Consider the following 26682-nt stretch of genomic DNA (forward strand, 5'->3'; position numbering starts at 1 on the left):
GCCGCCGACTGAATCACCATAGGTCACAATAACCCTGAAGCAGCCGGGTCTTGGGCACGTGGCCGCAAACTCGCGTCAGTGCCCGTAATAGGAGTACTTCCCTGGGAAATCGTTCGAGTGCAGGAAGTCATTTTTACGCAAGTAATTTTTCGGCCCAATTGCCGAAGCAGTAGAAGGAAAGAGAAAATTCCACAGGTGGGGCAGGCTGGCACCTTCAGCCCAGGACGAGTGGGGCCCAGGTGAGCAGCCGGCTCCCCGACTCCCCGACTCCCCGACTCCCCGACTCCCTCACGTGACCGCGGGCGGCACGCCGAGTGCGCCTGCGCCGGAGCTCCCGGAAGTGCCCGGACCCGAAGCGCAAGCGGAGCGCACGTCCGTCAGCCGCTCAGTCCGCCCGGCCGCCGGCCCGGTAGTCCGCGCGCCTAGACCCTCGTCGCCGTCCCGTGGTGTCTTTGGCCCGAAGGGCGGCCGAGGCGCTCGCCATGGCGGCGTTCATCTCAGTACAGCTGAAAAAGACCTCGGAGGTGGACCTGGCCAAGCCGCTGGTGAAGTTCATCCAGCAGACGTACCCGAGCGGCGGGGAGGAGCAGGCCCAGTACTGCCGCGCGGCCGAGGAGCTCAGCAAGCTGCGGCGCGCCGCGCTCGGCCGCCCGCTGGACAAGCACGAGGGCGCGCTCGAGACGCTGCTGAGGTGGGCCTGGGGCCGGGTAGGGGAAGGCTGTCGGCCGCCTGCCGCTTGCCTTACTTCCTCCGCCCTTCCTGACTCCTTCACACCCGCGGCCGGGCCGGCCGCCCCACCCCGGCTCGGCCCGGCGCGTAGGTGTGGTCTGCGTTCCTTTCTGCTGCAGGCCCCGGTGACCCTACCCGCTTCCCCTGGCTCTCCGCCGCGGTCCTCGGTCCTCCGGGGCCCGGTCCACCGGCCACCCGCGAGGAACGGTCCACCACGTATTCACTCTCTCTCGCCACATTTACTCAGAACTACTTTTCTTCACTTTTTTTTTTGGGGGGGGGAGGTTGTCTGTGAGACACCTCCCTTCCTCCATTTTTGCCTCACCGCCAAACTTTGTTGGCCAGGTTGGAATTTCATAATAGTAATTGGCTTGAGGGAAGTGGCAGAATTGGGGCTCTGGAACTCAACGTTTGTTACTTACTCCATACTGTCCACTTTGAAATGAGCCCTCTTCCTAAGTTCATCGCAGCCTAACGACAGATGGAGAATTCCATTGGTTAGGAGCTGCCATTATTTAAAATTTAAACTTGAATGACAGAACGGTCCAGATAGGTTCCTTTTAATCAGTTTGTTCACAAACAGGTATGCACATAATGGAGTAAATTTGTTATCTTAGTAAATATTTATTGAACTCAGGATGTATTTAATGAGAGTCTTTTTCTGTAGAACTTTGCAGTTAGAATGGCAGGACATTTTTATAGCACTTTATAGTTAAAATAAATTATTTCGCCCACCTTTTAATCACATTTCCTGTGTCTAATGTAGTCTCAGTTCACAGGAAAAACACAGCTATGTTAGGACGCAAGTAGGAGCCGCTCAGGTTAAACTCACTAACTGAAAAAGCGACGGATATTGCTTCCTTAGTTTTAGGCATTCCTGGAGATGATTCTGCCTCCAGGATGTTTTCCTCTTAGGAGAGCTTTCTTCCTGTAATCCGGAGAGATGGCCACTGGCTCTCCTGTAATTACGGTGGTCTTAATAGTCAGGATCTTACACAAGAGTGCTTTTCTCCTGCGCCCTGGCAAAAGTCCACGGAAGCCTCTGATTGGATTGGCTTGTGCCCATGTGCAATGGTGGGAAATGGCCTAATCGCCCTCCTCTGAGTCACTCTGCTGGTTTAACTTCTCCGTGCAGCATGGATTAAAGTAGCATTATTATGGAGTCAGTTTTACAGAAGGAGGGTACTGAATAGATTACGACCCCTTGGTGGTAAATTTTAAATGATAAGACTCGGGTTTCAAAGATCATTAGCTTGATACTTAGTATAAGCTTTTTAAAAAGTTAACCTATGAATGCTTAGACATTCTTTATATTAACATACTTAAGAATATTTCCAAAGCAATTCTTACCTAGACCTGAGTAGCGTTCAGTGAGGATTTTTGACTAGTAGTATTGAAAGTGGAGAAGGCAGTGGCACCCTACTCCAGTACTCTTGCCTGGAGAATCCCCATGGACAGAGGAGCCTGGTGGACTGCAGTCCACCACTCCAGTGTTCTTGCCTGGAGAATCCCGGGGATGGCGGAGCCTGGTGGGCTGCCATCTCTGGGGTCGCACAGAGTCGGACACGACTGAAGCGACTTAGCAGCAGCAGTATTTAAAAAGCATGGGTCATGGTATAATGAAAACAACAATGCATTAGGTTTGGTCTCAACACTTAAGGAGCAGTGGAGTCTTCAGAGACTTGATAGACAAGAAAGGATAGTGAATATTGGTAATGTGAGGTTTAAAACTTTTTTCGTTTGTGCATTCTTTTAGTATTTTCCCAGGCGTAAATGTGACAACTGTTCCTACGTTTTAGGGCTCTTGCAGAGATAGTTTGTTTGAAACTGTTTCTTTAGTCATCTCTGCATTATCCTCATGTTAGCACATTCTTGCTTTTCCAGTGGCGTTAGGGTAAGCTGATAGATATTAATACAGTGTATTATATTTTATAATGGAGCTATGTACAAAAGTAGCTTTGGTATGCATCCTGTTATTGGTGAGGTTCATCCAATTAGCAGAATGTTTTGCTTTTAATAATTATATTTTGATAATCATATAAACTGAGCATTAATTTACATATTTTAACTTAATAAACTTTTTGAAAAAGAAGATTTAAGTTAATTCCTAAAGAATAGAAACCAGCTTGGTAAGTACTGGCACACAGCTCTACATGTATAGGTCCAGTGATGGACTTGTCTTTTTTTAGACGAACTCTTAAAATTTCCTAAAATACATGTTTGTGTGTTGTAATATTAAAAGTGAATGTTATCCTTTGTAAAGTGACTTTAAGTACAAATTGGTTAGGAGTGCCTCAGTAAATATTGAATCTTATACTAGGTGATCAGATGGGATGGTTTTTTGGGCAGGGAAGCTCCAGATAACCAGCTTATACCAGTCTTTTGTGGTGATTAATTTCTTTGTAGAGAAAGCTTACAGTCTCCTTCCATGAAAAAGCCTGGTTGTCAGCTTTCTGAAATTTGATTGAAAAAATGGAGGGTGAGCAGCATTCATGTATGGAGTTTTCTGTGTCAGCCTATTTTAGTTTTGTATCATATATATTGCTGTATGAGGGTTGAATTAAACTGTATGTGGGAGATCTCAGAATATCCGTGAGTTAAATTATGATTCTGGTCTTGTGTGAAAAGTTGGTAGAGGGGTAGTTTAGATAGCTTAGGGATGGTATGGGCTTCCCGGGTAGCTCAGCAATGCAGGAGACCCCGGTTTGATTCCTGGCAGGAAGATCCCCTGGAGAAGGGATCGGCTACCCACTCCAGTATTCTTGGGCTTCCCTGGTGGCTCAGACTGTACAGAATCCGCCTGCAATGCAGGAGACTTGGTTTTGATCCCTGGGTTGGGAAGATCCTGTGGAGGAGGGCATGGCAACCTACTCCAGTATTCTTGCCTGGAGAATCCCCAAGAACAGAAGAGCCTGGCAGGCTGCAGTCCATGGGGTCACAAAGAGTCAGACATGATTGAACGACTAAGTACAGCACAGCCATCAGGCTCAGGCTTCTTTCAGGTAGCCACTCTGTAAAAGCTAGAGTCCTCGTTCCCAGGGTCCAGATAGCAGTTATACTCAACTTTTAGACAAGAGAATGGAGGGAGGGAGGGGGGAGGCAGAAGGCTCAGCCTTTAGAATGTTACCTGAAAACTGCCCCACAACACCCTCCTCTTATGTTATTAGCCATTATGTATGTCCACATCTCGGAAGGGTAGGAGAGGTAGAGGAATTTTTATTAAGGGCATGCATATGCTGCTGCTAAGTTGCTTCAGTCGTGTCCGACTATGTGCGACCCCATAGATGGCAGCCCACCAGGCTCCCCCGTCCCTGGGATTCTCCAGGCAAGAACACTGGAGTGGGTTGCCATTTCCTTCTCCAATGCATGAAAGTGAAAAGTGAAAGTGAAGTTGCTCAGTTGTGTCCGACCCTCAGTGACCCCATGGACTGCAGCCTACCAGGCTTCTCCATCCAGGCAAGAATACTGGAGTGGGGTGCCATTGCCTTCTCCAAGGGCATGCATATACCCAGCTAAAATATGTGATTTTCTTAGGAAGGAAGGATAGGTAATGATGTAGATGATTAGCACCATCTGTAGGCTCTGGTGGCTTAGCCAGTAAACAGTCTGCTTGCAACATGGGAGACCTGGGTCAGGAAGATCCCTTGGAGAAGGGAATGGCAACCCATTCCTGTATTCTTGCCTGGAGAATCCTATGGACAGAGAACCTGAGGGAACATATCTGAGAAACTCACACTTTGGCTTTACTTTCAATAGGCTCTCAGTTACCTTTGTCCCCACTTAGCTGCGCTTGGTGCCCACCTGAGCTGTGCTTGGTGTCCTGAACATTTTCCTGAGAGTGAGCCTGTCCTCGTAGTGGAGGGTCTGGGAGCCTCAAGATTTCTTCCAAAGATCTTCAAATGACCAGGGATGGAATCCATGTCCCCTGCAGTGGAGGCAAATCTTAACCACTGGGCTTACCAGGAAAGCCCCCTCAAGTTTCCTGTCTGGCTGCTTTGCACAATTTTCCTGCTTTCTCTCCAGGCAGTTAGATTTTTCCGCTTTGTCTGCTTCATTTACTCACTTTCCTTCCACCTTTTAGGAAATGTCCTTGGAGCTTCCTGTATGCTGTTGTGCCCTTTCCCATTCTTTCTGTCCTAGTGCAGTCACATCTTTTTAATTTTTATTGCCTTTCCAGTGGAAGTTTGAGAGAGGGAGCAGAGAAGGTTGTTTATTCAGATCTCTTTGTTTAGCAAATAGCGTATTTGCATTTTCAGCTTTCTTCTGTATTTATATCAATTTGCATTCTCCTTGGCAAGTAATTTTTTTCCCCTCCACATCCTCAGGAATACTCGCTGATTAATAATTTAAATAAGTTGCTTCTTGCTGAATTGATGGTGCGAGATGGTACCCAGTTTTAGGTTGCATTGCCTTGATATCTCTGAGATCCAGCATTTTCTGTTTGCTGGCTGGCCACTTTTCTTTTTCTGTAAATTGCATGTCCTTCTTTTTGCCCATTTTCTACATTGTGTTTTCCTTAGTGATTTTTAAGAGTTCTGTACATTTTCTGGCAATTTATCCTTTTTCTGTTATTTATAGTACAAATATCATCTTTAAATCTGTGTTTTGTCTCTTATGTTTATGGTATCTTTTGTCACACAGAAGTCCTTGCAGTTTTTTTCATTGGTCTTGCCTCCTGTCATGTGGGATGTTAGTTCCCCAAACGGGGATCAACCCTCACACACTGCAGTGGAAGCTCAGAGTTTTAACAAGTAATGAATCCTGAAGAGTGTTTTATTCTCCTCAAAACCTGTTGTTACAATTTTTTTCTTATTTCTGATGTTGCATATGATTACCCCCCACCCCCCAATCAGATCTCTTGAAAGTTCAGAGCCGTCTTTTTTTTTTTTAACCAAGTCTGCTTAATTTTTGGTTTTCTGCTGTCATTCACTTGTTTCTTTTTCCTCTTTTTGTATAGAATGATTAGCTTCTCATCTTTTTTTGTTTTTCTAATACATCTATTTTAGGACTGTATGTTTTTTCTGAATCTGATCCAACTGATTTTGGTATGTAGTATTCTTGTGGATATTTTAAAAGTAATTTGTAATTTTAGTTTTCTTTAATGTGAGTCTTTTATATATATTTTGTAAAATTTCTAAATTTGTGTGTCAATTTTTTGTGGCTTAATACGTAGTTTGCTGCATTATGGTACTGTCTTTTTCTTTGTAAAATAAAGTTGATGGAACTAGTTTCATAATTTCTGGAAATTTTCCCAAGCACTAGTGTTTTGTAAATCAAGAAAGAAAATATTGCTGTTCCATTTTACTTCTCAGCTGTTGCTTACATTCTGATTGGTGGTGAAGGTATTGAGATAATATTAGCCCTAATGACATTGCTACAATTTGTTAATCAAATCGAGTATGGTGGATATAAAGATAAATAATACTTGACCTTTGATCTCAAGGCGTACCTGTAGTTGCCAGACCTTAGTTTGGATGAGTTAATTTTATTTATGCTACATAAATGAATAAACACAAATTTAACAGAAGAGTTAAAATCTTTGTTTGATAAAAAAAATGGCTTGTCAGGACTGTCTTCATTATTTGTAAACCTGGAGGGAATTTGCTGCCATACTCCACTGCAGCAGTGCTTCTGTAAGTGATTCTTCATGAGATAGGTTGGGCAAAGAAGGAAGTCTGAAAATAAGGTGCAGGAGGCATCCACTGACTCTAATCAATGTCTGGCTCAGCTCACTGGTCTTCTGAATCTGGTTGGTGGGCTTGGAGTTGCCCAGCCCTCAGTACTGACTGGAACTGAATGGGTTATGTGAGTTTGTGTTGCGGTATCACTTTCCTAATGTGGATTGGTTGTTCTTGGTCTCTATACCATCCCCCTAAAAAGTTTTTTTTAATTAGAATTTTTGGAGAAGACTCTTGAGAATCCCTTGGACTGCAGGGAGATCCAACCAGTCCATCCTAAAGGAGATCAGTCCTGGGTGTTCATTGGAACGACTGATGTTGAAGCTGAAACTCCAATACTTTGGCCACCTGATGGGAAGAGCTGACTCATTTGAAAAGACCCTGATGCTGGGAAAGATTGAGGGCAGGAGGAGAAGGGGATAACAGATGAGATGGTTGGATGGCATCACCGACTCAGTGGACATGAGTTTGAGTAAACTCAGGGAGTTGGTGATGGACAGGGAGGCCTGCTGTGCTGCAGTCCATGGGGTCATAAAGCGTTGGCCATGACTGAGCAACTGAACTGAATGGAAATTTGTTTTATCTTTGGTATATTAAAAGAAATATATTCGTTTGCTATTTTTTTTTCCCATGAGATTTAAAAAGTTGAGTTCTTAGATATTTGCTCTAGAGCCATTGAGTTTTTAAAATACTAGAGAATATAAAAAACACTTCTGCATATTTGCAAAACAAGAATCTGTAGCTCCTGTTTTTCCAACATGTGCTGTGTGTCTGAAACTGTCTCAGGTTGGGACTAGAACCCATGTGCTGGGCCTTGAACCCAGCCAAAACCCACACTACCTGGTTTTAGTGCCGAATGAAGTTGAGGTTCCTGCTGCCTTGTGGCAGAAAGAACACAGTGAGAGACAAAGTGATAGGTAAGAAATGGATTTACTGGGATTCAGAGAGAAACATGCTCCACAGACAGAGTGTGGGCCATTAAGAGAGCAAGTGCTGCAGAATGTGGCGTGGTTAGTTTTTATAGGCTGGGTAATCTCATACACTAATGAGTAATTTTGTTGCCTAAAAGATGATGCTGTGAAAGTGCTGCACTCAACATGCCAGCAAATTTGGAAAACTCAACAGTGGCCACAGGACTGGAAAAGGTCAGTTTTCATTCCATTCCCAAAGAAAGGCAATGCCAAAGAATGCTCAAACTAACACATTTGCACTCATCTCACACGCTAGCAAAGTAACACTCAAAATTCTCCAAGCAAGGCTCCAACAGTATGTGAACTGAGAACTTCCAGATGTTCAAGTTGGATTTAGAAAAGGCACAGGAACCAGAGATCAAATTGCCAACATCCATTGGATCATAGAAGAAGCAAAGGAGTTCCAAAAAAACACGTACTTCTGCGTTATTGACTACACCAAAACCTCTGACTTTGTGGATCACAACAAATTGTGGAAAATACTTCAAAAGATGGGAATAACAGACCACATTACCTGCCTCCTGAGAAATCTGTATGCAGGTCAGGAAGCAACAGTTAGAACCAGACATGAAACAACGGACTGGTTCCAAGTTGGGAAAGGAGTACGTCAAGGCTGTATACTTTCACCCTGCTTATATAACTTAAATGCAGAGTACATCATGAGAAATGCTGGACTGAATGAAGCACAAGCTGGAATTAAGATTGCTGGGAGAAATCGGTCACCTCAGATATGCAGATAACACCACCCTTATGGCAGAAAGTGAAGAAAAACTTAGAGTCTCTTGATGAAAGTGAAAGGGGAGAGTAAAAAAGTTGGCTTGAAACTCAACATTTAGAAAACTAAGATCATGGCATCTGGTCCCATGACTTCATGGCAAATAGATGGGGAAACAATGGAAACAGATTTTACTTTTTGGGGCTCCCAAATCACTGCAGATGGTGACTGCAGCCATGAAATTAAAAGACACTTGCACCTTGGAAGAAAAGTTATGATGAACCTAGACAGCACATTAAAAAGCAGAGACATTACTTTGCCAACAAAGGTCCATCTAGTCAAGGCTATGGTTTTTCCAGTAGTCATGCATGAATGTGAGAGTTGGACTATAAACAAAGCTAAGCGCTGAAGAACTGATGCTTTTGAACTGTGATGTTGGAGAAGACTCTTGAGAGTCCCTTGGACAGCGAGGAGATCCAACCAGTCCATCCTAAAGGAAATCAGTCCTGAATATTCATTTGAAGGACTGATGTTGAAGCCGAAACTCTTAATAGTTTGGCCACCTGATGGGAAGAACTGACTGATTTGAATAGACCCTGATGTTGGAGAAGATTGAAGGCTGGAGGAGAAGGGGACGACAGAGGGTGAGATGGTTGAATAGCATCACCGACTTAATGGACATGAGTTTGAGTGAGCTCCGGGCTTTGGTGATGGACAGGGAAGCCTGGCGTGCTGCAGCCCATGAGGTCCCAAAGAGTCGGACACAACTTAGCGACTGAACTGAACCTGTGGTTAGCAATGTCTCCTTTCTTTTGAAAAGAGTTAAGTTTCTTTGTGGAGTTTACTCCATACTATAAAATCAGGTATTAATGATTTCCAGTGACTACTGCACTTATATTTCATTTTTTTCATACTTAGAGTTCATGTTATATAACCTATCCTAAAAGTTGCTCAGTCATGTCTGACTCTTTGTGACCCCATGGACTATACAGTCCATGGAATTCTCCACGCCAGAATACTGAAGTGGGTAGCTCTCTAGAGGATCTCCCCACCCAGGGATTGAACCCAGGTCTCCTGCATTACAGGCAGATTATCAGCTGAGCCCCCAGGGAAGCCATTCCTCCCTTGCCAGAGAGTCCAGCCATCTCAGCCTGGACAGCTGGCCGGAGATAAGGCAGCTTTATGAGTCACCAGTTGCTGGTTCATGTCAGAGCCATGTCCCCCTGCGACACCATGAAGTCAGCATGGAGTTCTCTAAGCAAGAATACTGGAGTGGATTGCCATTCCTCCTTCAGGGCATCCTCCCGGCCCGAGGATCGAGCCTGGGTCTCCTGTATTGGAGGCAGATTCTTTACCATCTCAACCACAAAGGAAGCCAACCTATCCTAAGACACTTATTTTACTTTGAGAATTCCATCACGTAGCTTTTAGGCATTTAAATGTAGGATATAAATGTACTGTTACCCACACAAGTCAAATTTTGAGAGTTAACCCCAAAAGCTTTGGAGTAAATAGATATAAAGAAATTTGGTATGTTCTGTGTAGCCTTTCTTTTTTTCCTTGATTCATTTGCAGAGCGAGTATTTTCATCTCCTCCTGCTGCTTCCAGTTTAGAGCAGAGGGCAGCAAATGAAGGCCTGCCCAGCTGCTTTTGTATGGTCTGGGGCACTCTCTAGCGGGTTGGCACTGGGAGCCTTGGAGAGCTGGGTAGGGTGCTCCTTTCTGCACCGTCCTCCCTTTGATTTTCAGTGTCCGCCTCCCTGGCCGGTAGCCAGGTTTCACTGCTGCTCAGGACTTGCTTAGGTGTCACTATTGGGTGTTCTGCTTGGCAGTGAATGATGTAATCTCGAACCAGGAATTGGTGACTCAGCAAGTCGCCTTATCTCTTGTCAGCTGTCCAGGTTGAGATGGCTGGACTCTGGCAAGGGAGGAAGGCATGCTATAATTTGAGTGTCACCGGGGCAGAGATCAAAACTGACTGCATTGATCAGTACCCACCTCTGTCTCCTGGGCTTCTCACCACCTGACTGAATACTCTTCCTTCAGAGAACTTCAGCTGATGGTAGTTAGATACCTGTCCCTAGAGATCCCATCATCTGAGGTGGCCCAAGCAGGTAGAAAGGGTGCAGGGCAGGGCAGATGTTTTCTCTTTTGTTATTTGGTAACAGGTACCTGCATATTAGCCTTGATTTTTGCCTTTGTTCTGGCAAGGCCTAGGATGTGCTCAGTCATGTCCAACTCTTTGCAACCCCGTGGACTGTAGCCCGTCACGCTCTTCTGTCTGTGGAATTCTCTAGGCAAGAATACCTGAGAGGGTTGCCATTTCCTCCTCCATGGGGTCTTCCTGACCCAGGGATCGAACCCACGTTTCCTGCACTGGCAGGTGGATTCCTTACCGCTGCCACCTGGGAAGCCCAAAGACCAAGTGTGGGGTCCCTGCTCTGTAGCCCTGCTGGCCCCCGTGCTGTGCTGGCTCGCCCTTAGGGGCTCTGTGGCCTCAGAGTCTCTGTATTTGCTTGTCTCTCTTTATGGACACATTCTTTAGGAGTTCCTATTTGTTCTCAAAACAGAATCTCGGGTTTTACTTTTCAGAGATAAAAAAGTTGCTTTTTTGAAAACTTTGCATTTTGCTGATTCGTTTGTTTGGAGCTAGCAATGAAGCTTAGCAAATAAGATCCAGTTCCTGCTCTCAGGGATTTTAGAACTGATTAATATATAACTGACTGTGGTAAATTGTGAAGGGAAAATCCCGGGCCCTAAGTGATTATCTGATTTCGGTGTTGACCATTTGGTGATGTCCATGTGTAGAGTCTTCTCCTGTGTTGTTGGAAAAGGGTGTTTGCTATGACCGGTGCGTTCTCTTGGCAAAACTCTATTAGCCTTTGCCCTGCTTCCTTCCGTACTCCAAGGCCAAATTTGCCTGTTACTCCAGGTGTTTCTTGACTTCCTACTTTGCATTCCGGTCTCCTATAATGAAAAGGACATCTTTTTTGGGTGTTCTAAAAAGTCTTGTAAGTCTTCATAGAACTGTTCAACTCTTGAGAAAACTATATGCAGGTCAGGAAGCAACAGTTAGAACTGGACATGGAACAACAGACTGGTTCCAAATAGGAAAAGGAGTATGTCAAGGCTGTATATTGTCACCCTACTTATTTAACGTCTATGCAGAGTACATCATGAGAAACACTGGGCTGGAAGAAGCACAAGCTGGAATCAAGATTGTGGGGAGAAATATCAATAACCTCAGACATGCAGATGATACCACCCTTATGGCAGAAAGTGAAGAGGAACTGAAAAGCCTCTTGATGAAAGTGAAAGAGGAGAGTGAAAAAATTGGCTTAAAGCTCAACATTCAGAAAACGAAGATCATGGCATCTGGTCCCATCACTTCATGGCAAATAGATGGGGAAACAGTGTCAGACTTTATTTTTTTGGGCTCCAAAATCACTGCAGATGGTGACTGCAGCCATGAAATTAAAAGATGCTTACTCCTTGGAAGGAAAGTTATGACCAACCTAGATAGCATATTCAAAAGCAGAGACATTACTTTGCCGACTAAGGTCCATCTAGTCAAGGCTATGGTTTTTCCAGTAGTCATGTATGGATGTGAGAGTTGGACTGTGAAGAAAGCTGAGCGCCGAAGAATTGGTGCTTTTGAACTGTGGTGTTGCAGAAGACTCTTGAGCGTCCTTTGGACTGCAACGAGATCCGACCAGTCCATTCTGAAGGAGATCAGCCCTGGGTGTTCTTTGGAAGGAATGATGCTAAAGCTGAAACTCCAGTACTTTGGTTACCTCATGTGAAGAGTTGACTCACTGGAAAAGACCCTGATGCTGGGAGAGATTGGGGGCAGGAGGAGAAGGGGCCGACCGAGGATGAGATGGCTGGATGGCATCACCGACTCGATGGATGTGAGTTTTAGTGAACTCCAGGAATTGGTTATGGACAGGGAGGCCTGGTGTGCTGCGATTCATGGGGTTGCAGAGAGTTGGACACGACTGAGTGACTGAACTGAATTGAAGTGATTGTCAATGGAGAGGCATTTGGAAAAGGCATGACATGCACTGCTGCTGTTGCTTCTGCCACCACTGTGCATCACCTCCTGACTGCATCAGTGTAGTAGCTTCCTGACTTCTCTGGACTCCTGCCCTTTGCACACCTGTGAGTCAGTTTTCTACAGAGCGTCCGGGGTGAATCTGAAAATAGATTAGCTCGTGTTACTCTTGTCCAAACCCTTTGATGGTTCCTCCTCTTACGCAGTAGTAGAAGCTACAAGTCTTACAGATCACACTCGAGGCATTATTACTTCCTTGATTTCATCTCCTGCTGTTTTCTCCTGTGCTTGCTCTCCAGCCGTATCCTCCTTATTGTGCAGAGGTATTTGCAGGCACACGTTTGTCTCGGATTCCTGGCACTTGTTCTCCCCTTCACTGGTGATGCTTTTCCCCACATCCCATCGCTTCCTTCATGCCCTCTCTTATTATACATGACATTAAAAATTTTTTTGTTTTACTTTTATGTAGTCCAATGACCATGTTATTAAAAAAAAGACTATAGCGTTCTCACGTCACCCCATACACATGACCTTACCCCTCTCACCTCTATTTCTTCCGTTGCATTTAGCACTATCTCCTATTCTGCATTTTTGCTTAATTTTGTTTTGCCTCCACCTCTAAAAGTAAGCTTTGCAAAGGTGCAGATTTTTTAATATTTATATACTGAATTCCTGTTGTAGAACTATTTGGTGGATAGCAGACTGTTAGCATGGGCTTCCCAGGTAGTGCTAGTGGTAAAGAACCCGCCTGCCAACGCAGGTGTCATAAGAGACTCGGATTCGATCCCTGGGTTGGGAAGATCCCCTGGAGGAGGGCATGGCAATCCCTTCGAGTATTCTTGCCTGGGAAATCCCATGGACAGAGGAGTCTGGCAGGTTAGAGTCCATAGGGTTCCAGAGTCAGACACGACTCAAGTGACTTGGCACACATACAAACCGTTAGTATGTCTTTGTTGAAAGAGTGAATGAATGAGGACAAGAAAAATGGGAAATTGTGATGGGAAAGTTTCCAGGTGAAGGGGAAGAAAATGGGTGAATGCCCTGAGCCAGGAGAGAGCACAGAATCTTAATGCCTGCAATGTATAGTGAATATTCTTAGAGAGGCTGGAAAATTGGGTAATGAATGGTGTCACAATTTTTGGATGGAGTTATAAGTATAGTGGGAATCCAAGAATACTCCTACATAACCACAGTACAGCTTTTAAAGTGAGGAAATTGACATTGATGAAATATTACCATTTAATCTGTTGTACTCATTCAAATTTTGCTGACTTTCCTGTTAATGTTTACAGGGCCAGAATCTAATCCCAGATCTTGCATTGCATTTAATTGCCTTTTTAGTCTACTTCAATCTGGAACAGTTCATCAGGTTTTGAAGAGTAGGTACAAGCTGCTTACTTTGTAGAATGTCCCTCAGTAGAAGGGCTTGCCTCTTGTTTTCTTGGATTTTAGGCATGGTGGGGCTGTAGTACCAACCCAAGTGATGCTGTGTTCTTTTTAATGCACATTAAGAAAAGCATGACGTTGATTTGTCCCAGTGCTGGGATGTTTATCACTTTGTTAAGATGGTGTCTGCCAATTTTTTTGACCTTATAGTTAATAAGTTATACTAAGTAGTAAGTATCTTGTGGGGAGATCCTGTTTCCATCAAACTTAGGTTTTAGCTTCTGTTAATGATTTTACCTGAATCAGATGTTATGTTATGAAAGGGGCCACGTTGTGACTTTGCTCACTTCATTGTTTCTTCTAGATTCATTAGTTGGCATTGTATATTAGGGTTGAGTTTTCCCTATTAACTTGTTTGTTTACTTTAGAATGATCTTCTTATTTTCCTCAGTGGATTATGATTTGCTGTTTATTTGAATTATTCTGCACTTGGCTACTGGGAGCTGCTTTCAGCTAGTTCCTGTGTACTTTTGACGTTTCCTCCTCATGTTTTAAGTACTTCCTTAGCTTTCTGGCATAGCTGGATGTTTAGGCTTGACTTGAATTTTCTCATTCTCAGCTGTGGGGTCCGTCGTTTCTCTAAGGAGCACTGGCTCTGTTTATTTATTAATTATTATTCATTTATTTATTGGCTGTGTCACACAGCTTATGGGATCTTAGTTCCCAGACGAGGGATGGGGACCCGTGCCCCCTGCAGTTTAGTGCAAAGTCCTAACCACTGGCCCACCAGGGAAGTCCCAACGCTGGCTCCATTTAATGCAGAGCATTATTTCTCTGGTGTGCTTTTTGCTACTTAGTATTATTATTGTTAGAACCTCTTAGCATATACATTTAGGAAATACACACATTTATACCACTTTCTGTATCTGTATTACACTGTGTTAAAAATGAGTTCACACTGATACCTCCAGTTCCAGTCCAAAGCCAGTTTCTTCTAGTTGTCCACCATCCCGTATTTGTAACTCTTTTTTTCCAAGGCAGTTAGAAACCTGACTCCCATTTTCTTCAGTGTATTTATTTAATTGTTCTTTTCTTCCTGTTTGTAACCAAACTTGTAGCCATGGCAGCCATAAACTTGATCTCTGATTTGTCCTGTCTGCTCCCACCCCTCCTAAAAACTAGGCGTCAGAGATAACAATTGCAATCAGCCCTGATGACTCATGGGAGGGGATGGGCAGGGAGGTGATAAGGGGAGGAAGAAAGATTAGAGGCCAGTTAGAAGCTTGGCCTTGGACACCCCCTAACCCCCACCTTGCTAGCTCAAAGGTCAGTGTGATGGGCAGGGCTGCATCACATTTCACCGTCATTCTGGCTGCTATATGGAGAACAGATGGAAGAGAATGAGATAGAAGAGACAAGGTGACTGGCGGGGAACTTGTGGGTTAGTCTGCTTTCAGGGGAGAGGGGGAATGTTTACACACTGTGTAGCGTTGGTGGAAATGGATGGGCAGGCGCGCTGAAGTCACGTTTGAATCAGTTCTGTTGAGATGGATGAAACTGGAGCCGATTATACAGAGTGAAGTAAGCCAGAAAGAAAAACACCAATACAGTATACTAACACATATATATGGAATCTAGAAAGATGGCAATGATGACCCTGTATGCAAGACAGCAAAAGAGACACAGATGTGTATAGTGGACTTTTGGACTCAGAGGGAGAGGGAGAGGGTGGGATGATTTGGGAGAATGGCATTGAAACATGTATACTATCATGTAAGAATCGAATCACCAGTCTATGTCCGATGCAGGATACAGCATGCTTGGGGCTGGTGCACGGGGATGACCCAGAGGGATGTTGTGGGGAGGGAGGTGGGAGGGCGGTTCATGTTTGGGATCGCATGTACACCCGTGGTGGATTCATGTCAATGTATGGCAAAACCAATACAGTATTGTAAAGTAAAATAAAAATTAAAAAAAAAAAAGCTATCAGTAACCTCAGACATGCAGATGACACCACCCTTATGGCAGAAAGTGAAGAGGAACTGAAAAGCCTCTTGATGAAAGTGAAAGAGGAGAGTGAAAAAGTTGGCTTAAAGCTCAACATTCAGAAAACGAAGATCATGGCATCCGGTCCCATCACTTCATGGGAAATAGATGGGGAAACAGTGGAAACAATGTCAGACTTTTATGTTTGGGGCTCCAAAATCACTGCAGATGGTGACTGCAGCCATGAAATTAAAAGACGCTTACTCCTTGGAAGAAAAGTTATGACCAACCTAGATAGCATATTCAAAAGCAGAGACATTACTTTGCCAACAAAGGTCTGTCTAGTCAAGGCTATGGTTTTTCCAGTGGTCATGTATGGTTGTGAGAGTTGGACTGTGAAGAAAGCTGAGCGCTGAAGAATAGATGCTTTTGAACTGTGGTGTTGGAGAAGACTCTTGAGAGTCCCTTGGACTGCAAGGAGATCCAACCAGTCCATTCTAAAGGAGATCGATCAGTCCTGGCTGTTCTTTGGAAAGACTGATGTTAAAGCTGAAACTCCAGTACTTTGGCCACCTCATGCGAAGAGTTGACTCATTGGAAAAGACTGTGATGCTGGGAGGGATTGGGGGCAGGAGGAGAAGGGGCCGACCAAGGAAGAGATGGCTGGATGGCATCACCGACTCTATGGACGTGAGTCTGAGTGAACTGCGGGAGTTGGTGATGGACAGGGAGGCCTGGTGTGCTGCGATTCATGGGGTCGCAAATAGTCGAACACGACTCAGCGACTGAACTGAACTGAAACCTGGGCAGTGGCAACCCACTCCAGTACTCTTGCCTGGAAAATCCCACAGATGGAGGAGCCTTGGTAGGCTGCAGTCCATGGGGTCGCGAAGAATCAGACACGACTGAGCCGCTTCACTTTAACTTTTCACTTTCCTGCATTGGAGAAGGACGTGGCAACCCACTCGAGTGTTCTTGCCTGGGGAATCCCAGGGACGGGGGAGCCTGGTGGGCTGCCGTCTGTGGGGTCGCACGGAGTTGGAAACGACTGAAGCGAGTTAGCAGCAGCAGCAGCAAACCTGCTTTTAATCAGTAGTTTACCAGAGGTGTTAATTTGTCCAGTGGATGTAAACAGTTACATCCTGAATAGGAAATAGTATTTTAAGAAATGCATTGGTTACCTAGGCAGAGGTTAGTTTGCTTTTAGACAGTAATAATAGACAAATATTTTTCTTTGGTGCTAAGAGTTTTTTATTAACAGTTTTTTCATTGCATGCATTTTAGCTACAGGTTTACACTTTAAAAAACTATGTTAATTTTAAAATGGCTTACTGAAATGTAATTTGTGGGCCACTCAAAGTAAGCATGCATAATTTTAAGTATACTCTTAAACCAGTTGTATATATATAAATGTGTGTCATATTTAGCTTTGGTAATTTTAGGTTTTGACTGGTTTTTATATTGATTAATTATTTTTTATCATTCCTTTTGTTCCTGATTCATGGAGATGTAATTGGCACTTAGCTCTGTGTAAGTTTAAGGTGTAGTACAGCATAAGGATTTGATGTAAGTCATGAACTGGTGAGTACTTTAAGTTTAGTGAATATCCATCATCTTATATAGATACAAAATTAAAGAAATAGAAATCTTTTTCCTTGTGGTGAGAACACTTAGGATTTAGCTCTTAACAACTTTCATATATAATATAAAGCACTGTTAATTGTATGTATCACACTGTGTTTGACAGCCCTGGTATCAGTAGTTACCTTACGACTAGAAGTTTGTACCTTTTGACCGCCTTTATCTAGTTCTTCCTCCCCTCAAGTCCCCACCTCTGGTAACCGAAAATCGGATCTCTTTTTCTCTGTGTGTGTGTTTTTGAAGTAGAATTGCCCCACAACACTGTGTTAGTTTCTGTCACACTGCATAGTGATTCAGTATTTCTGTACATTTCAAAGTAATCCTAGTATGTTTAGATGCCATTCGCCACCACACAAAGATACTACATAACTATTGACCACATTCCCCACACTGTACGTTCCATTCTGTGGCTCATTTATTTTCTGTTAGACATTTGTACGCCTAATCTCCTATACAATAGGGAAAAGACAGCTTCTAAAGTAAATGGTGTTGGAAAAACTGGACTACTTCTCACACTTAATTCAAAATGGATTAAAGACTTCTAGATGTAAGAGCTGAAGCCATAAAACTTCTAAAAGAAAACAAAATACACTGTTTGGTATGAGTCTTAGTAATATCTTTTTATGCCTCCTCAGTCAAGGGAAACAAAAGTAAAAATAAACAAATTTGCTCTCTTTTTCAGATACTATGATCAGATCTGTTCCATTGAACCCAAATTTCCATTTTCTGAAAACCAGGTAAGTCATTAATTTTAATTTGTTTTAAAGTTACATGTGATAATGGTAAATCACCCATTTCCTCTTACCCATGGTATTTTATTAAAATAAATGGTGCCTCTTCATTATCTCTAGGTTTTTATAACACTTTTAAAATGAAAAACTTTTAAGCCCATCTGTTACGAATCTGTGCTGCTTTGAAGTGTCTCTTGGAAATTCTGTTTATGCCGTTCCTGAGTCACTTCTGTGATCAGGTAGTGCATTGGATTGCATTTTTCTTCCTGCATTTTTTATCTGTAGGAATTATGGACCAAGATAATCTGTGATGTCCTTTGCTTTGGTTTTTACAGAATAAAGTAGGAAACTATATGATTCAGGACGTATTTAATTTCAGTTTATGTGCTTTAAAAATTATTTGCCCAAGTTGCATTTGTATATAAACTTGCAAATACTGTTATGATTAGGTGTTACACTGTAGGAATGTCAGTCTTTCTCTTTAAAGATAGATACTGAAAGTGCTGATGATTTCTTGCACTTATATTTGGGAGACTTGTTAAAAGTTTTTAATTGTTGTGACATTTCTAAATTTTAAAACAGTTTGTACAAAATACTTTAAGCATAAAGTTTTTACAAGTCAAGTAATGTGGTGAGACTTGCTTTAAAATACCCCAAGAGAAAAAGTATGTGTGTGTTGGTGTTTGGATTGAAAAGTGTGGGTAGATGAACAGGGAAGGGCAGAAGACTGATGTGTGTATGGGAGTTCCTTGTGTTCTTGTCTCTCCTTTCAGATGTATTGAAAATTTCTCTCAGCCGTAGTTGAAAAATTTTGTATTTGATTGCAATACATAATTTAAAAGAGCCTAAGTTCTTTTTAACCTTCACACTGTGGAATAGTTTAGAGTGAGATGCAGTTTTTAATTAAGTAAACTTTTTATTCGTGTATAAAACACACACGGAACAGTTAACAAACGGTGTATAGCCTGAGTCATCACGAAGTGAATATACACGTCTAGCCATCACCCAAATGAATAAATAAAATTTTATGTCATCCTGGAAATCCTCCTCCTTAAGTGCTTGTTATGTTCAGGTCATTGTGCATTTGTAAGGACGAGGAAGGCCGTGTTTCCTGGAGAAGATAGTGTGTGTGTGATTACTGCTGAAGAGCGACATTGCAGATATCCTACTGCCCGGATTTTACTTCCAGAAAAGAACATTTCATGGTTCAGAAAAAGGAAAAGGAGTTGAGTGGTTAGAGAAGATAGTGTTTTAGACAGATTGAAGCTTTTGTCCGTTTCTTCACTGTGGATTTTTTTTTTGAAAGAGAGTTAATAAGTGAGATTCAGGAAGGTAACATAATTTTCTTTTTTCCCCCCTCTTTCTATCAAGATCTGCTTGACATTTACGTGGAAGGATGCTTTTGATAAAGGTTCACTTTTTGGAGGATCGGTAAAATTGGGTATGTAATCTTTAAATAAAAATGATAGGAAATTTGTTCTAACTATTTTGGGTTGTTTTAGTCTCCAGAATTGCTCTCCTAATGACTCTTTGTAAATAATGAAAATTTTTATGTTTCGTTTTCTTTTTAACTTCCACTTTTATTTATTTTTTTTTTTTTCCAAGAAACACATTATTTTATTTACAGTCCCACTGTTTTATATGTACATTTATGGGCTGTCCAAAAGCACTTTTTTTTTAAACAATCCTGGAAATTTTAAATACTCTAAGCAGCTCCTGAAGATCAAGTTGTCAAATTCCTCACCAAGGACAGCCTTAGGTCATCTTCACGCTTCCAGATAGTTAAGTATTCAGCTGGCAGCAGTCTATGCTTCAGCGTCCATCTTTCACCTGCAAGGATGGTGATGCTCATTTCCGCCAAATTCTGCACCATGACATAGTTATCAAGATCTACACCTGAAATGACACTCTCGCGTTGACCCGATTTCACACCACAGGGTCGGCATACGTGCTGTCACACGATGAAGCCTTTCCCTTTCACACGCACAAAATCCCCTCATTGGATACTCCCTGACACACAGTCGATGAACTCAAAAGCCCCCACCCCCATCGCCCCGTCTCCTGGCATGGAAAAGCAGACTCGGGGCCGCTTGGAGCCTCCTGAGGTCTCAACGACAACGTGGCGGAGGCCAAAGCAGGCCGCTGCCCTCCACGCGTTCAGGTGCCGGGAGCATCCTGCCCGGCCCGCTTGCGGCAGCAGCCTCCCAAGACTCAGGGAGGCCGCAGGGTCCTGCCCGGCGCCCGGGCCCTCAGAGGGCTGGCTGCGGGACGACCCGAGCCATCCGAACCTCTAGCTAAGAACACCCCCACCGCGAGCCGAGGCCAGAAAAAAGTTAACTTCCACTTTTAATGAAATTTCCAAATACTTGTAGAGAGCCTATGTCTTGCCAGGCATTCTGCTAGTTTTGAAACTGAACAAGATAGTTGCGTTCAGTCTGGTTGGAAGATAGCTGATCATTTTAAAGTATAGTGGGAAGTATACTAATCTCTGAAGAGACTTACGGGCATCTAGAAAAGGAAGTAGCTAATTCTGCTCTGAAATGCACGTGATGTTTGAATGAATCCTTGAAAGATGAATTTGTTTTTTCCAGGTAGAAAATAATGCTACAGGTAGAATATCATAACCAAAAGTCAGAAGAGTGGAGGCTTTTTTTATCTACAAGCTTATCATGTTAATCCTTCTGTGTGTTAATTTTCTCATCTCTGAAGTGGGATTATTAAATGAGTGGAATACATGTAAAGTCCTTAGAACAAGGCTCAATAAATATTAGCTACAATGAATAATATTAATATTACACATAACTATAAAATAATGTGTATGCATTACAGGATATATACTATATAATATTAAATAACAGTGTCATATAGTATAAGTTACCATATTAATACATATTAATATAATTGTTGCTCAGAGTTGAAACTATGGGGGATTTGGGGATTTTGGAAGGTGAAGTAGATTGTGAAGAGTTGCAAGTGTGCTATCAATTTGTGTTCTTCCCTCATAGCTTATTACACCTGGGCACTGTGAAAGGCCTTTATACATATTATCTAACTAAATTACCTCTCAGCACAGTGAGAAAAGGCACTATTCTTACTAAAACTGGTTTAGAAAGATGAATGACTTTCTAAGATTTAATGAAACTAGATATGACTCAAAAAGCCTAAATCCAGAGACTAGAGAGAAACAGACCCATTAAACTGGTAAGGGAGAATTACCAGTTGAAGAGGTTAGACCAAGTATCGTGTCCGTGGGTTGGTCTTGAGAGAGGGTTCAGAGGTGAGAACTGATGGACCTGCTGGCTCTCTATCAGAAGGAGCTGACGCTTGACTTCAAGATTTGTAACTTGGTTTGACCTGTGGATGATTATTTTTTTCAACAGACAGGTCAAGTTTGACTTTTTTGTGTGATATCTGGGTAGAAATTTCTCTTTGGCATTTAGGTGTAATGTATTTAAAACTCAGAGGTGGAGACGTAGATTTAGGAACAGTTTCCTTAAAAGATAATAAATTTGTCTTCTCTGGTAGACTGTAGGTTGGGAAAAGTATGAAAGCCAAACTAGGGAGTATAGCTTTCAGGGGAAATTAGAGGAAGAGTTTCCTGGGAATGAGGTTGAGAAAAGGCTTTCAGATCTTGGAAGAACCAGGGGAAAATAGAGACAGGATTGAATTCCAGAAGAGTTTCAGAGGTTGTGCAGTCCGGTGGTTCCCAAACCTGGCTGCATGTTGCAGCTACCTGGGGAAAATGTTAGAAATACTGATTGTATTTACAGACAAAGATACAGTATGCCAGATGTGAAAGGCGGACATTGCAGGGTGGGCCAGTGGAATTCATCTCTTTGAAAATGCCTGCATGTGAGTTTCATGTTGAAACATCATTGACAGAGTTGTGGTGGAGGTCAAAGAAGGTTGTAAAATTTTGTAGCTCAGTCGATAAAGAATCCACCTGCAATGCTGGAGACCTGGGTTCGATCCCTGGGTTGGGAAGATCCCCTGGAGGAGGGCATGGCAACCCACTCCAGTATTTCTTGCCTGGAGAATCCCCGTGGACAGAGGAGCCTGGCGGGATACAGTCCATGGGGTTGCAAAGAGTCGGACATGACTGAGCAACTAAGCACAGCACAACACAGGAGGGAAAGAAGTTTCCCTAGGGCAGGCTGAAGTCAGGTTTTGTTGGGTTGAGGAGTGGACCGGAAGTTAGGAAATGCGAACAACATGTGGGTGCTGAACAGCTCAGTTCAGAAAATAGGCAGTGATGATTTGGGGACAAAGGGATCATTATGCTGAGAGAGAGGCAAGATCAAGAAAAGAACTTCCAATGCTGCTGTGACAAGCCGATTCTTTGGCTAGGAATAAGGAGCAGGTATCAATAGAACTAGGAGACACTTAAAGTGAGATAGGTAAAGTTGATGAACCGAGATCCTAGAGGAACTGGGATGGAAAAGAATTGAGCGCATATATAAAACGGGAGGTAGAGATCAAGGCATTTCTAGTAGCAGTTATGGTGGATTAAATGTCCATCAATAATGTTTAGGGTAAATGAAGCATGGGCTGCCCATTCCTTAGAATATTGTGTAATTTAAAGTATTAAGAATGATAATACAAATATATATTTGTTGAGATGTAGACCTGTGTCCCCTGAATATCCAATAAAAGACATGTTACAGGTGAGAGCTGCTATATAACTCGGGGCCCCAGAGTTGGTCTCCTTAGGACACCTTTTGTATAAAACCCAAAGTGATTGCTGCTTCCTGGATAAGAAATTGTCAAAATAAAATAGCAGACTACGACCTGGGATGATAATGTTTATGGGAAATATAATAGGCTGGGATATATATTTTGTATGTAAAAGTTTACTTTAATCTGTTGCTTGGAGTATATTTCATTCTTGAAGTCTACTGACGGTCATATATTGGATGAGCTGTTTTCATATTTACACTCTCACTTTCTTGTACTGCTCTGTGTGTACGTTTACAAGTTTTAATTGCTCCACCAACACATACATTCTGTGCTTTAATCATAGTCTCAAGATTCTGCAAACTCTCAGTCTCATTATCTCTCTCTCTCGACTCCCCTCTTGCTGAGCGGCTCCTCTGCTCCCTTTGGTGTCTTCTGTTCTTTCTTGAGTATGAGCCGTTTGCTGTCTAAAGCTGCTCTATGACGGTTATCCTTTAGGTTAGAATCATTGTTTTCTGAATATTGTGGGTTCCTCCTTCACTGGACTATATTCTTTTTTTGTTTGTTTTTGTTTTATTTTTAGTTTTGACCATGCTGGATCCTGCTGTGTGTGGGCTTTTTATAGCTTGGTGAGTGGGGGCTTCTCCTTGCTGTGGCTTCTCTCACTGTGGAGCACCGGCTCTAGGGTGTTCAGGCTGTAGTAGCTGTGGCTCCCAGGCTTAGTTGCCCCGTGGCATGTGGGTGGACCGCTAGGGAAGTCCCTTGAATATATTCTTAGATAACTGTCTTAGAAAAGGTCAAAGATCTGCATCTCTCCTTGGGTGAAAATGTCTGTGGTTTGTTCTCACATGAATTTGGTTTGAAATACTGGCACCTAGTGCTTAGGTCAAGAAGCTTGGCATCATTCTTGAAATTGTTTCACTTCGTTCCCCACATTCAGTGAATTCACCAGCAGATCCTATCAGATTTTCTGTGAAAGTTATTCAAACTACAGTCACTTCTCAGCACTTTTGCTCTCCCCTCTGTTCGGAGCCAGTCACCCCTTGCACCTGCTGCAGCAGCTGACTGTCCTCATTCCTGGCTTCTGCGAGCGCTGCTTCCCTGCCGCCTGCTGTCCCTGGGTGGGCTGAGTGCACCTCTCTTCAAAACTGTTTACTTCCCGCCTCCCTCAGAGTAAACGCGAAAGTATTGCAGCAAAACTTGACTCTGTTACCTCCCTGACAACATTGCCTCCCATTTTGTCCCTTGTCTCCCCTTTTTTCAGCTATACTGGCTTGCATATATATTAATATTTGTTGAATTAATTAGAATTATGTTTCTTCTTTGATAATTTCTTCATTTTTTCCCTCTCTTCTCTTTGGAATACTGAATTAATTGAGCCTACTTTTCTGAGCTACTCACTCAAAACTTTCACATTTTCCCTTTCTTTCCCTCTTTATGGGCTGCTTAGATATTTTCTAACCTTTCTTTTGAAAAATCAAATTTTCATTTCCAGGGGCTTTTTCTTCTTCATGGATTATTCATTTTTAATAACATCCTGTACTTGTTTTATATCTTTGAGTCTCTTTTAAGGATGCTCATGAGGATCTTGGAAATGTTGCTTTCTATTACTGGAATTGTTTTTGTTTATTCTGGGTTCAGATTTTAGTTCACCTTGATCTTAATTTTTTTGTGTGTTCTGCTCCTGGTTATTGTAGATTGTTAATACATTTATCTAAGAAAGTAGGTTAGAGTATTCTTGAGTATTCTTGCCTTGAGAACCCCCATGAACAGTTCAGTTCAGTTCAGTCGCTCAATTGTGTCTGACTCTTTGCGACCCCATGAATCGCAGCACGCCAGGCCTCCCTGTCCATCACCAACTCCCGGAGTTCACTCAAACTCAGGTCCATCGAGTATGAGAAGGCAAAAAAATATGGCACTGAAAGATGAACTCCTTAGGTCTGCAGGTGCCCAGTATGCTACTGGAGAAGAGTGGAGAAGTAGCTCCAGAAAGAATGAAGAGACAGAGCCAAAGAGAAAACAATGCCCAGTTGTGGGTGTGACTGGTGATGGAAGTAAAGTCCAGTGGTGTAAAGAACGATATTGCACGGGAAAGTTAGGTCCATGAATCAAGGCAAATTGGCAGTGGTCATATAGGAAATGGCAAGAATGAATGTTGATGTTTTAGGAATCAGTGAACTAAAATGGACTGGAATGGGTGAATTTACTTCAAATGGTTATTATATGTCAACAAGAGTCTGAAATGCAGTACTTGGGTGCAATCTCAAAAATGACAGAATGATCTCTGGTCATTTCCAAGGCAAGCTGTACATTATCACAGTAATCCAAGTCTGTGCCCCAACTGCAAATGCCAAAGAAACTGAAGTTGAGTGGTTCTGTGAAGACCTACAAGACCTTCTAGAATTAACACCCCCAAAAGATGTCCTTTTCATTATAGGGGACTGGAATGCAAAAGTAGAAAGTCAAGAGATACCTGGAGTAACAGGCAGGTTTGACCTTGGAGTGCAAAATGCAGCAGGGAAAGGCTAACAGTTTTGCCAAGAGAACGCCATTGGTCATAGCAAACACCCTCTTCCAACAACACAAGAGACCACTCTACACATGGACATCACCAGATGGTCAATACTGATATCAGATTGATTATATTCTTTGCAGCCAAAGATGGAGAAGCTCTATATGGTCAGCAAAAACAAGACTGGGAGCTGACTGCGGCTCAGATCATGAACTCCTTATTGCCAAATTCAGACTTAAATTGAAGAAAGTAGGGAAAACCACTAGACCATTCAGATATGACCTAAATCAAATCCCTTACAAATATACAGTGGAAGTGACAAATAGATTCAAGGGATTAGATCTGATAGACAGAGTGCCTGAAGAACTATGGATGGAGGTTCGTAACACTGTACAAGAGGCAGTGATCAAGACCATCCCCATGAAAAAAAAAATACAAAAAGGCAAAATGGTAGTCTGAGGAGGCCTTACAGATAGCTGAGAAAAGAAGAGAAGCAAAAGGCAAAGGAGAAAAGGAAAGATGTATCTATCTGAATGCAGAGTTCCAGAGAACAGCAAGGAGAGATAAGAAAGCCTTCTTAAGTGAACAGTGCAGAGAAATAGAGGAAAGCAATAGAATGAGAAAGACTAGAGATCTCTTCAAGAAAATTAGAGATATCAAGGGAACATTTCATGCAAAGATGGGCACAATAAGGACAGAAGTAGTGTGGACCTAACAGAAGCAGAAGATATTAAGAGGTGGTGGCAAGAATACACAGAAGAACTATGCAAAAAAGATCTTCATGACCCAGATAATCACGATGGTGTGATCACTCACCTAGAGCCAGACATCCTGGAATGCTAGGTCAAGTGGGCCTTAGGAAGCATCACTATGAACAAAGCTAGTGGAGATAATGGAATTCCAGTTGAGCTGTTTTGAATCCTAAAAGTTGATGCTGTGAAAGTGCTGCACCAATATGCCAGCAAATTTGGAAAGCTCAGCAGTGACCACAGGACTGGAAAAGGTCAGTTTTCATTTCAGTTCCAAAGAAAGGCATTGCCAAGGAATGTTCAAACTACCGCACAATTGCACTCATCTCACACACTTAGTAGAGTAATGCTCAGAATTCTCCAAGCCAGGATTCAACAGAATGTTGAACCGTGAACTTGCAGATGTTCAAGCTGGTTTTAGAAAAGGCAGAGGAACCAGAGATCGAATTGCCAACATCTGTTGAATCATCAAAAGCGAGAGAGTTCCAGAAAAACATTTGCTTTATTGACTATGCCAGAGCCTTTGAATATGTGAATCACAACAAACTGGAAAATTCTGAAAGAGATGGGAATACCAGACCACCTTACCTGCCTCCTGAGGAATCTGTATGCAGGTCAAGACGCTTGCTCCTTGGAAGAAAAGCTATGACCAACCTAGACAGCATATTAGAAAGCAGAGACATTACCTTGCTGACAAAGGTCTGTCTAGTCAAAGCTATGGTTTTTCCAGTAGTCATGTATGGCTGTGAAAGTTGGACCATAAAGAAAGCTGAGTGTCGCAGAATTAATGCTTTTGAACTGTGGTGTTGAAGAAGACTCTTGAGAGTCCCTTGGACTGCAAGGTGATCCAACCAGC

At 42.8% G+C, this 26682-nt stretch overlaps 1 protein-coding gene across 2 annotated transcripts in view; it reads left to right on the top strand.

Moving 5' to 3' along the window:
* Nucleotides 1-407: 407 nt before the first annotated feature.
* PDCD6IP (programmed cell death 6 interacting protein) overlaps nt 408-26682 on the top strand; it is a 74482-nt gene continuing 48207 nt past the window's right edge. For both annotated transcript variants that reach the window (XM_068981613.1, XM_068981612.1), the window contains exons 1-3: nt 408-691; nt 17843-17897; nt 19263-19332. In XM_068981613.1, coding sequence (XP_068837714.1) covers nt 483-691; nt 17843-17897; nt 19263-19332 — 334 coding nt within the window. In that variant the 5' untranslated portion in view covers nt 408-482. The remainder of the gene's footprint in view (nt 692-17842; nt 17898-19262; nt 19333-26682) is intronic.

This window comes from Capricornis sumatraensis, chromosome 10 (genome assembly GCF_032405125.1).
Source record: "Capricornis sumatraensis isolate serow.1 chromosome 10, serow.2, whole genome shotgun sequence".
In the NCBI taxonomy this organism is placed as follows: domain Eukaryota; kingdom Metazoa; phylum Chordata; class Mammalia; order Artiodactyla; family Bovidae; genus Capricornis; species Capricornis sumatraensis.